This window comes from Cinclus cinclus, chromosome 8 (assembly GCF_963662255.1).
Source record: "Cinclus cinclus chromosome 8, bCinCin1.1, whole genome shotgun sequence".
Classification (NCBI taxonomy): domain Eukaryota; kingdom Metazoa; phylum Chordata; class Aves; order Passeriformes; family Cinclidae; genus Cinclus; species Cinclus cinclus.
In genome coordinates, this window is record NC_085053.1 from 20,594,616 (window position 1) to 20,607,316 (window position 12,701).

Here is a 12,701-nt window from a genome sequence, read left to right on the forward strand (position 1 = left end):
TTGTCCATGTGCTATAGCTCCTTTTGATAACAGCCGAAGATGTGTAATTTTAATTCCAGCCGTTGTGTCTTGTTTTCTTTCCCACAGCTGTAGGAGAAGTGCTTTCCCTGTCAAGGATACTGGAAGAGAAGGCATATTTCTGTGGGGTTTTTATCCCCTCATCTTCACCATAGCCATTTCCTTTAGTAGCTAATAATATTTAGTATTTATTTCGGTGACTTACATAAATCTCAAATGCATAACTCATCAGTATCCTTTTCTCTGCAGTTTTTCTTGTGGGAACTTGTTGAAATGGACTATCTCATTGAAAAACTCCATTCCTGGAATAAGGAGGACTGTTGTACCGTTCTTCAAGTGGAGCAATAAGAACTGGGAGGGTGTCTCTGCTTTGATTAGTGAGTCAGGGAGGATATCAGTTCTTCCAAGAGATTTATAGCATTTTAGAGGGCAGGCTTTTAAGAGCACACCTTGTGCTTCAGGTATCCATCAAGCCTCTTGGCGGAGTCCTTTGAAGTTACTGCTGTGGGTGCTGTTGTTGCTGCAGGGTCTCTTGCCAGATGTGTGATGAATTTGGACATGGGGACACAGCAGAGCAGAGAGCCCTGGTTGGATGAGGCCAGTGAATGTGTTGGCTGGAAGGACTGGCCTTATTTTTCACACCAGTTTTTCAGGTAGGACAGCAGAAGTTCACATGGTTTGTGGTTCTTCATCCAAGTTAGTCAAGTCTCACTTCCAGTTTCTTTTCCCTGCCTAATTTCTAGCTCAAGTCAGACACTTTCTGTGTGGGATGATGAGAAAAGGATGTAGCTGTCTGTGCTGGCTCTGTTTGCAGCTTTCTCCACAGCACCCACTTGCTCTGTGAGCCAGTAAATCCTTTTGGTCTTGTCAGGTGGCCTCTTGCATGGAAACCAGTGTCCAGTCTCTGTGCCTTATCTCTGTAAACAGTACCTAGAAAGAGGTTTTACAAGCTCAGAGTCTTACCCTTGTTTTGTTAAAATACTTGTTTATTTTTAAAACCACGAGACCAAAGGGGAGAGGCGTAGATTAAATAGTGCTGATATTATCTGGAAGATTTTAATGCATGTTGCTTTAGAGATCACCACTCTTAGGCTAAGGGCTGGAATTAATAAGGCAACAGAGGAGCCAGAAAATTACATGAAACTGGACATGAGGTCCATGTCAACCCTATCAAGCATTATCTCCAGTTACAGAAGTACCTTGTGGCATCTAGGGGGATAGGTCCCTCTGAAAACACTCTTTCCACTTGGGCTTTTGACTTTTTTTTTTTTTTAATTTTTTTTTTGTTCAGGCTTTCAGTGAAACCCTCAGAGGTTTTTGCATCTGGTTAAAGGAAGAAAAAAGTCTCTGTCTGAATCTTAAATACTAACAACTGGCTGTCCCCACTTTGTCCCGCATTACAATGTGAAGTCTTTTGTGCAGCAGAGAAACAGAAATGCATCTGGAATTTTCCCATTGAGATTGATATGGATCTCTTTAATAGCAGCTTTGTGATCTATCTGTAACTGTTTTTCAGTAAGTGAAATTACTCTGATAGTAATGTTGTTACTCTTTCTGTGTACATTCTACAAATGCAGGTCTGGTTGCCATACCTAGGAGATGGCACTTAAAGCTGCATTATCCTGTTTCACCTGATAAAGGAAAAAAGCTTATTCTCTGGTTGGATGAATGACGCTGATTTGACTTCTTGGCAAGCTTGAAAATCACATAACTGTTCCTTGAACAACTTCCTACAAGAAGGAGCATGACAAGCTAAATTGTTTAGGCCTTAGGAATTTGTGCAATGGAGAACATTTCCACTCTCACTGTTTTTTAAGTTAGGATGTACTTCTGCTGAATGGTGCAAGCCATATTGTGGATTCCAGCCAAAAAAGCATTGTCCAATTTCAAGGTGTTTGGGGAGAACTGTGCTTGCCCAGCATCTCCTATGCTTGCCCAACTCCTGCTATGCTTTCAGTCCCTTCTTGTTTCCACTGCAAATTTTATTCTTATTTCTAGTTCATATTTTCCTGTTTTCTCAAATGAACTGCAGACCTGATTTGATATGGTCATTGCTGTGCCAGTTTTTCACATGAAATCCACATTGTGATAACTTTAAAAAAATCGTTTGGAAATAACTGACAAAAAATCGAAAGAAACATCTGTATAATTGTCTTTGAGCATCAATTTGTGGTGTGCAAATAAGAGTCACTTCTTGTATTTGTTTATTTGCATTTAATTATCTGCCTGTCTTGTGTGCTGTAGGCAGCTGTCAGAGCAATAGCTTCTGCAGACATTTTTCCCTTCACTTTTACTGTTTTCTTCTCATTTCCTGTTGGTGTGTGAAGGCAAGCTTGTCCCTTGTCTGCATTTTCATTGTGGAAACCTGCAAGTCATTGTAGCGAGTTGCACTGATGAGAATTGCAACCTGCAAATAGTCAGTAATAATGAATCAGAGCAGAAAATTCATGCAGTTAAGAAATAATGGTTTCTTTTTATTTCTCCTCAGGTTTCTTGAGCATTTATTAGTTATTGAGGTCTAATTTCCAACAATAAGTCTAGAGAAATATTTTTAATTTGCTGTGGGATTTTTTTAACATGAAGGCTTCTCCCAGGAGTGTGATATGAGGAACTGTGTCCTGTAGAACTTTTCAGAATATTGCCCTGCATGTAAGAAAATCAGAAGAGCTCACAAGACTTCTGTTAATGCCATGTGTATTTCACAACAGACTAATGTTTTCCATATTGTGTTAATAGGAATTTTTTGTCTAGCTTCTAAAATGGTATTGGTCATTCCAGAAGTGTGTGATCCTTGAAAAAATTGAAGACTATTTTCACTTAGATCAACCCATCTGTTTCAGTTACAATATTGAAACATTGACATTTCTTCTACCAGCATCCTCACTCCAGTAAGACTTATGCAGGGAAATTTTTCCCAAGTGGATTTTTGACCTGGTTAAGAGCAACAGTCCAGAGGTAAAGGAGCATCAGGCATTCAGAAACTGAATAATTATGAAATCCAGTCTTCTGTCTATGCAGAGACCAAATCATACAACCCCTTTCATAAAATGAGCAAGCTTCACATCAAGTTATTTGTTTTGTGCTTTCCTGTCTTCATTAGCTTCCATAACAAAGCCATTCTGGGTTCTTTTTTAAACATTGGTGACTTTATTTTTGTCTTTAGCTGGTTGTATTAGGATCGAGTCACGCTCCTTTTGTGCTTAGTTGTTCATTAGCTTCAACAGCTCTTTCCCTTCTGTGCCACGTCCCCTGTGCTGTACATCAGCAGAGCAGTCACATCTGTTCTGTGCTTGGCTGTGCTGAGCAGTATGTGCATTTTTGGCTTAGCTGATGGTGGAAGGCTATTTTTCATCATTGTCCTGTTCCCTACATATATACCAATTTCTTTACAGTGTTGAGTGTTCCAGGCTCCTTTTGTGGTGACATAATTACTTGTACGAAGGCCACTCAAAATTTTACTATTCCCTCCAATGATTTGTAATCTGAAGATTGGTCTGATACAGCAGGATAACCTCAAGATAGGCATATACATTAAATAAAGAGATAGGAGAAAATGAGATCAGAGGCTTTTGAAACAGAGAAGTGCAATTTGTTGTGCTCCACCATAAGACTGCTGGCAGCTCAGGACAGTCAGACATGGCCAGTGGTGGCAAGAATGAGCAGTGAGTGGCAATGGCAGGGATTAACTTCTCTCTGCCAAAAGGATAAAGAGAACATTAAGTTGGCTTTATAAAAGTAATGAGCAGTCACTGTATTTAACAGACTGGTTAATTAGTGTGATGAAAGACAACAGGTTGATGTTGGGAACTGCGCCCATCCTCTGCAGTCTTCTGGAATGTGTTAGGTGTTCACCAGAAAACAAGAGATCCCCCAGATACCCTGCTTTACGGGAGTGCAGTGTTGCACAGCAGCAGACCCTCCAGGACTGTTCTCCAGTTGCTGCTTATTAGAAAGCACAATCCCCTTCCCATTCCAGCAGAATATTAACTGGGACAAAATTTCACTAAAGTCTGGCCAACTGGCAGAGTTGCTGACTGGCATCTTCTCTGGAAGCTCTTTCTTTTTGGGAGAAGTATTGGACCTTTCACCTTCCCTCTTCATCTCTTTTTTTGTTTGCACAGAAGGCTTTGGAAACTCAGGCTGTAATTGCAGTCTGCTTTTGCTCACCTTCATCATGTTTCCAAATACCACATAATCTCATCTATTTGTCTCAGTGCTCCCTCAGAGTTCTTGAACCCCCCCACCTGGCTTTTTGTAGGAAAAATGAGCTGTAATTCAATCTTGAATCATTGACAATAATACACGCGAAACAAGCTATGACATTGAAATTATGTTAGAAGACTGGTTTTTAAACTAACAGAACCTTCTGTTGTTGAGAAGTTAGCTTTTCACCCTTGCATAATTGTGTTTTGGTATTAGAGAGTTTTGTGAACAATGACAAATTTTGCATGTTGTCTTACAAGCTGCTCCATGAGGCAGGTCAGGACAAAGTTTCTGCCTTGTCTGAATTTTATAGTTTTGGGTTTGATTTTTGTTTTGTTTGTATGTTTGTTTGTTTTTGTTTTTTTTTTTTCCCAAGAGGAAGCCAAACTTTAAACCAGGCCTCTTGTTATTTTTGTGCATGAGTGTGTGTTTTTTGTCTAAAATTTTTGGAGAATAAGTAGGAAAGTGTGAGGATTTCATCAGAGCAGGTAAACTGATTTCTTTTTTTCTTCAATATTTAGTTTATCTCAAAACTTTTCCAGTCCCCATGACTAATTGTATTATATAGGTAGGCTGCTTGGGACACTTTGTTGGACTTTATGCATGTCAGAACACAGTCAGTGAGCAGGAGGGACTGAGCCAATATTAAATCATTCTTTGATTTTGTGCCTTGGTGGTGCAATAAGCCCAAGACATTAATGACTGCAGAAAGGTTAAACTTTACGTGTCTTCCTGTTTATCACAAAGGTGCGGGGTACAAACAGAAAGCAATCTTGGCAGGCAGCAGGCTGGAAAATACATGTGCTGCTTATCTACAGTGATTGTACTGAAATTTGATTACCATATATGAAGAGAAATACTTAAGAAATGCAGGGAGTCTGAAGGGCAGCTCTTGATTCCCAGCTACATTAGACTGTTGCTTGACTACCTGGTTACCTTCTAGCAATGTTAGCCCAGTATGAAAGTGGTTTTAGATGAAATAGACCCATGCAGAACTTCAAATCATCTATTTGCATTTCCCTCTTAAAAGTAGGCATAGCTGTGGCTAGCTGGTATTTAATTGATATAAACTTGTTAAAAATAACAGTCAGATTAGACACCAGTGTAGTTAATGTGTGTTCTGTAAGTCATGTCCTGACAGTAGATTTCAATGTATAATAATCCCAAGCAAAAGAAACATTTTTTTAATTATTAAATTTTCTTTGCTGCATTGTAGGACTGGTGTTACTACTTCTCTTTACTAGGGATATAGAGATCCTGTCTTTATCTTTTGCAGCAGCCTTGTAATATTTAATGGCTTATCATGTCCTCTTCCAGTTTCTTCTAGACTAAACAAAGTATTTTTTTTCTAGCTTTTCTCAGGCATCATGTTTTCTAGACCTTAGATCTTTTTCAGAGTCTCCTGTGGACTTTTTTCAGTTTGTTCATGTTTTTCACATGAGGCCCAGAATTGGACATGGTCCTGGAGTTTATGCTTTCTGATCTTGAATAAAGTAGAGTATTTAACAGGTATTACAGCTGTAATAGTTGCATTTTTCATTCATGATAGGATGTTTATCTTTCCTGCAAGAGTGTAACCATGTTCTTTGTATGAAGCACAGAGCAGAGGATGGGGGCCTTTTAAGATACATCTTGGAACAGCTGGTCCAGCTCTAAATAGAGAATGAGCAGGCAATGAGAAAGGGTCTGCACTGATGAGTTTAAACAACCTGCAAAGTGATGGAGAGCAGAGGGCAAGAAGGCTGAAGATGTTCCAGGTTGCCTCAAAGGTACAGAGCAACCATTCCCAGGGAAGTAGGCAGGGAAAACTGCTATGTGGTCTATAGGGTTTTAGTTCTGTTGACTTTACCTGCCCTTTCCTTTGCTTATGGAAAAAAGCCTGTTCAAAGTCACCTTTTTGGAGTGGTGGTGACATTTACTGCAGAGCCCTGTTGTACTGCTGTGTAATCCAGTGGTGTCAGTGCTGGGAGTGGCCAAGTAGCCCAGACCTTGAGGCAGCTGCAGATTCACCCAAGGGTCTTTAGGCACAGAGAGCAGAGGGGAAAATGGGTGGGGATCTGTGGCTCACACTCTCTTGCAAAAGAGTAAGGTGGTCTCAAATGGCAGTGGTAGGGTGCTCTGACCAACCATTGCTCAGTGCTAAGTTGTCTTTACTATATTATTTTATTTTAGAGTTCTGCAGTTTGTTAAGATCAACTTAATATTTGGCCTGATGTCTGCTGTCAAAGATATTCTTGCAGCCATCTTTTTTTTTTAGGGGGGGGGGGGGGGGGAGGCTTGTTTGCTGATATAGGAAAAGTAGTATGTTGGTTGTAGGGTGGAGTTAATCCTTATTAATGCAGTTTCTTAAATTTTTAGGCTCCTTGAGGAATCTTTGAGCTGCTTGGATTTTTGACAGAGAATTAATGTCAGTAAGAAATGTAAAATAGGATTGTCACAAACCTCCTCATTCCTATGCTATCACACCATGCTGCTCCCCAGAGAAGGGAGGCAAGGGAGACAGCATACATCTAGGTCTCAATAAGGAAAAAGGAAAAGGTTAGTTTAGATTTTCTCTCTCCATAAATGCCTGTGTTAGGGTTAATGATTCAGCATTCAAGGGTTTCAGTTTGTATTCAATTAATAACATCGGTAGATTTTGTGCCTTCTTGTCTAACCATGGATGCTTTTGATCATCAGCAAATGGAAGACAGAAGTCATGCCAGAACAAATAAATAATTTATTTGTGTGGTTTAAAAAAAGAGAAAGAAGCTGTTCCTGCCCCTTTACAAATGCAGTGTTTGGGTGCTGCACAGCATGAGGTTCTAGCGCTGTTCGGGCTTCTTTCTTTCAGTGTTCAGTTTTCCAGAACTACTGAGTCTCCTTAAATAAAGAATAAACAAAAGCATAGGTCAGCTTAAAGGAGGATGTTTAAAGAAAGGAAATATCTGAAATATAAGCTCACAGTGGAGCTTAGTGGCTGACAGTCTGTCTTTCCTTAGTGTCGTGGTCCCTTAGAAATGTGGTGCCATCTTCTCCTTTACTCATGCAGGAACCTGACCTTTTATTTGTCCTCCTCGTTAAAGCCAAAAACACATAAATCAGTTTATTTATTTTACTTTCTCTGAGTTGTAGCTTTTTCTCTTCTACACATATATGTATTAACTTCCTGGAAAGCAGCAAGTGACAAGTGGGGAGCAGATTCTAGTCAAGATTCAATGTCTGAAATTGTCCCATAGCTACCTTGCACAGCAGCTGCAAGATAATTTGGTAAGTTCATGCTGCTTATGCTGAGTACCTCAGTGCTCATCAAAGAGGAGTAGCTGTGGTCTCAGTATAAGGGACAAAATGGAATGGCCAAAAGATTTGGCTGGGGAGCTTCTGGCAGGCTAGCTCAGCCTTCAGAAATTATTTGGGGTCACAGCTCTTCTTGTCAGGGAGGAAACAACTGGAAATGTAATGTTTTGTCACATAAGCCAGAGTCCCCTAGGAACAAGTATATATCACGTTTTTGTGTGATTATAGATTCTTGTTTAAGAACAGTTTCTGGCAGAACACTTGCTTCCTTTTGCATGGTGACAAATTGTTAGTGATTTTATTAATGTCTTTGTATGAGGAATTCAAACCTGAGAGCTGGGAGAGATTTTTTTTGTAGCTCACAATTATCATGTCAAGCATTTAGTCCATTTAGATGTCATTTGTGTTTTAGCAGGGTATGCCATCCAAACTGGAGATGGTAGATGGTTGGCATTTCTCTCTCAATTTACACAGGTAAATTGAGTGTGTGCCACAAGCAGCCAAATTCCTCAACTTTTCAGGCTGTCATCTGCAACAACGAGATTGCTTTATGTCTGTTCTGGAATTTCGGATGAAGTAGAGAAGCAGTGCTTAAAATTTAAATCTGAAAAATGGAAACGTTCACTTTCTGTGCCATTTTCTGAAGGGGCACAGACCTGCTTTGGGTCTGGAGCTGTGGTTGCCAGTGAAGCCAACCTGCCTTTAGGCAGCTGTGACAAAAGGCAAAATGCAGCATCCCATACCGAGCTGCTCAGTACATGCAGAGTTTTAACATCATACAGAGACATTTGCTTTTTCTGTTTGACAAACTCCCATGCATTCCTTGGAATGTATTTTAGGTGCTCTGCAGAGAGCATTCCCATGGCCTGTTTGAGGCAAATCCCGATATTTCCTGAAGGGTCCTGGAATACGCCAGATGTAGTTCAGAGCTGAGACAGAACAGCCATGCTCCTGGAGAGTCTGGCAGACAGCATTTCCCTGTCACTGCTGGACATCAGTCCTGGCTTGCTCTATTTATTGAGGAGGCAAAGCGCTTACAGCATTCATAATTTCTTAATATTTCCAAAACGGAATTACTTTCAAGATTTATGGGAGTAAAATATCTCCTAACTTGCTCCCTTTTTGCCATATGGGTATACTTCCCCAAAACTGTTCTTCCTCCTTCTGAAATGAAGCAAAAGTATTAACTGAAAGTCTGTTTCCCTGGCCCTGTATACAGGAGTATTAAATATTACCAAATAACAGTAGCTAGTCTAAGGCTATTGTGTTTTTTGCTAGAAAAATCCCTACATTTACTTGTAGCAAATACAATAAAAAGGCCAATGATCATTTTACCCTTTCTTTGGCATCACTTTGGTGCCCTGGTTGTCACATGGAGAAGTGATGCCATAGAGCATTAGATCACGCATGCCTTGAGCTTCAGCTGATTTTGGGAACTCTTCTGGGGTCCAGGGAGTCTTACAAGGATCTGACTTCCCTCCTGGTTTTACCAGGCACCTTGTAAATGGGAATCTGCATTAGGGAGAGGCACTCCTTACTACACATCAGACTGCTGTAAATTGTCTTTTCCAGGTGTATTACTTGCAAACGGGCTAGACCAAGCCAGTTGTTTGCATATATAAATAACCCAGCTTCTGAGTTAGGCCAGACCTTATAGCCTGTACCTTCTTTCTCATACAGTGCTTTTGAACTGATGAACTGAGCTGGCAAAGGTTTTATTTACACTGCACCTCTTGAATCCCCTTGTTTCTTGAGAAGAGAGTAAAACCTGCTTATATATGCATTTTTCTGAAGCATCCAAGTTTTTCCTGGAGACTGCATGTCACAGCAGCAACCAGAGAGCTGGTGACCTTACAAAGCAGCCCCAAGGTGCTGGTGAGCCCCAGGCAATGCTGTCCTCCCTCACTGCAGCTGCTGCATGGGGAGAATGGGGACCACTCTGTGGCACCTGGCTTCTGCTGAGAGTTCAAGGGGTGGCTGTAAAGGAAGGGCTATGAAATTCTGTGCTGTGGGCCTTCAGCTTATAAAAGCTCTTGCATTGCATGACAGCCCTGCAAAGATTCCTCCTGTTGATGTTGGAAGGAGGTGGAGATAAGTCCCCAGAGACCCTCCAGGGAAACATAATTATATTCTGGTGCACCAAGATGTGTGAGAAAACATTGAACTGATTTGTCAGGTTATTGAAGCTTTTAGGATATTTTCAGAGTAAATGTGTTACAGTTAATACTGTATTGTTCTTTATTTGTTTTTAAATAGGCCTGTGGGGTGTTTTTACTTAAAAGCTTCAGAAGCTCTAATATATCTAACATACTTCCCCCACCTTTTCCCAGATAACGTTATATATAAGCTTTTGTATTCTTAGCTCTGGAAAAACATTCCTTTTCTTCTAGATCAGCCATGTCATCTGTGCATCTTGCTTTTATGGTTATGGATGATCTTATTAAAGATTGCATGAGTGGATGTGAAGCAGTATGCATGAGTGAATCTGCGTCTTCTTGTTTTGTTAAATTCTCTTGGTCTCTTTCCCCTTTCCATAGATTTCTGCATCTGTGATTTACTGAGCATCTCTGATAGGACTTTACTTTGATCAGTTTATAATTTAGATTTCATTGCATCCTGTCCTCACTGTGCTCCTATTTGAAATTGTTGCTCTGTACCTGGCTGTGGCATAGTGTAGATGAGTTTATCCTAAACCAGGTAGTTCAAGTCTAAAGGTTATCTGACTGCTGTAAGAGTTGCATGCTGAGTACAGAAACAGCCTGAAGGGAGAGCTAAACCTGTGGGTTACATCTGTCCTCCTCCCATGTGTAGGTTGGCCAAGCTGGATCTATTTCAGGGGCATGTACCTTGTTCTGTAGTGGAGGTGTTTTCTCTGACTCTGAACATGTCCTTTTCATGGTGGGATTGACTTTGATCCAGAACATCTCTGCTACTGTTTTGATATGATTGAATAAACAGATTTCTAATAGTATTAGCATACTTTCTAGTATACTTGATATGCTCAGAAATGGTCCCATATGGAAGTTAATGTTTCTATATTTGCTAATTGTTTCCTTTTCTCTGGCCACTGTAGTAATCGTTTCTAGAAGAGACAAATTTTTACTAGCTGCTGTGTTTGTGTGTTGAGGGTATAATTAGGATAATGTATTTCCATAATGACATGGTTAAGAAGGACTAGATCTCTCTTTTGTAAGAGATTCTGGATAGATCATAACTGTTTGGTTTGGCAGGGACCTCTCTTGAATCATTTATATGTTAATGAATGTAGAGGAAGGCACTGAATTTCCATTTCCTTTCTCTGTAAACTACACACGGCTGCATGATCTCCTGAACTGTTTGCTTTCTTGTCTGTGTGGTGATAGCTGCTGTGTAAGCAAGGCCAAAGCAGACTCATCACACACTCTCACAGACAGCACATAAACTGGCTTGGGCTCTCAAAGCTGGAAGTTAAACTGCCTAAACCCTGCTTGCAATTTACAATTTATTCTAGCTAAATTAATAGCCAAACAATACTGGGACAGTTCTAAATTGTTGAGTGGAAGTGATTGCTTGGTTCACAACCTGAGTGATTTGAGTGTCCTTGTGGCACAAAATCTGGCAGGTTTGTTTCACTGCAGTCATCTTTGGGTAAAAGTAAGATCTTCCACATTACTCTGTTGCCAGTGACAATGTAGAATTGGCATTTAGTTATGGATTCTCTCAACATTCCTGCAGAAGTTTATCCTTCCTAGTTCAGGAGTTAATTTCTTTCTCATTTTGTTTTTCTCAGGTTCTCGAAGCCGGCACCAATGTTTTTGGATGATTCCTTCAGGAAATGGGCACGTATCAGGGACTTTGTACCCCCCTTTGGAATTAAAGGACAAGGTATGAGAAAACTGCAGTTGGAGAAGAAGGTGGTTCTGCAGATGCTTTCCTCATTTTCTTTTCTATTTTGAAAATTCAGGTGATCCTTCGGGCTCATTTTATTTCCCCTGTTTGAGAGAATTATTGTATATGTAGTTCTCAGAAATGCAGAAGGTTTTTTACAGCTGGACTGTGGACCTCAGAGGCTGGCCTTAGGGAAGATGGTTTAGTACATGTGGAGAGCCAGTACAACAATGGCAGTTTAGACCAACAACCACATTCTAGAGGAAGCATTTTGACATTGACTGTCAGAGGACCTTGTAGCAGCTTTACTGACAGCAACAGAGAGTTCAAACTGGTTCAAACTACCTTTAAGTCAGTAATTCTCTAAGGAACAGGAAAGATGCCTTGGGCTTGACCACTGATACAAATCTTCGTTTTGGGCTACTTATTTACTTATGTGACAAGTAAGGAAAGTATGTTCAGATGCTTTGATGATAATTTTAATATGCCCTGTCCTCTGGCTGGAGCGAGGCAGCAGGGACTGTGTCTCAGGTGTGCAGTGAGAAAGCAGGAATGGTGAGTGGTGGATAAGATGGGAGCCAGTAGCCCACCCAGAAGATGGTCTATTTTGGGGTGACAAGCTCCTGTCTGTCCCACATATGCTATCACAGCCTCTCTGTCTGAATGGTGGTGGAGCAAAAGACTTGTGCTCACTGCAGTGATTTTCTGAAGACTATCTGAGGTCCTGTGTATTTAAGAAGTTTTTGTGGCATTGAATCAACTTGGAAGACTTTTTTTTTTCCCACTGACAAACTGAAGATTACAGATGATCTTGTAGGAATTTAAATACCTGGTGGAGAAAGAATTGCAGCCACAGAAAGCTTGGCTCTGTGTCTCTCCCTGGAAGCAAGTGTGGTAGTCGTCGAAACAATCTCTGATCAAATCAAAGGCTCTACTGACAAATTGCTTTTGGCTTGCATCAGTTCCCTTCTTTGTTTTGTCCATTTCTTGTCCAGTCCATCTTTTGCAGCTCAATAGGAAGCTAATTACTGTCCTCTAAATCAGCCAGCAGAGTTTGCAACAAAGAACTAACAATGGCAGCACAAGTGGGAGGCTGCTGTGACCGCAGGCGGGCTTGTCCCCTTCTAACCAGCACACAAGGTGTACAAAGCAAGGTGCCTGGCCAGGGTGGAGGTGGGATTTGTAGCTTACATGTGATGTCAGCTAGCCCGAATAAAATTCATTCCATTAAACTGAATCCAAATGGAGAAATTCACCAAAAGAGAATGACAGAATGGCTCTGGCAGCTTTCTCTCTGGGTTTGTTGCCAGCTTGTATCACCACTGCAATGTTATGTA

General features: G+C 40.7%; 1 protein-coding gene across 8 annotated transcripts in view; it reads left to right on the forward strand.

Moving 5' to 3' along the window:
• ST3GAL3 (ST3 beta-galactoside alpha-2,3-sialyltransferase 3) overlaps positions 1-12,701 on the forward strand; it is a 171,260-nt gene that overhangs the window by 93,167 nt on the left and 65,392 nt on the right. For all 8 annotated transcript variants that reach the window (XM_062497627.1, XM_062497628.1, XM_062497631.1 and 5 more), the window contains one exon: positions 11,267-11,361. In XM_062497627.1, coding sequence (XP_062353611.1) covers positions 11,267-11,361 — 95 coding nt within the window. The remainder of the gene's footprint in view (positions 1-11,266; positions 11,362-12,701) is intronic.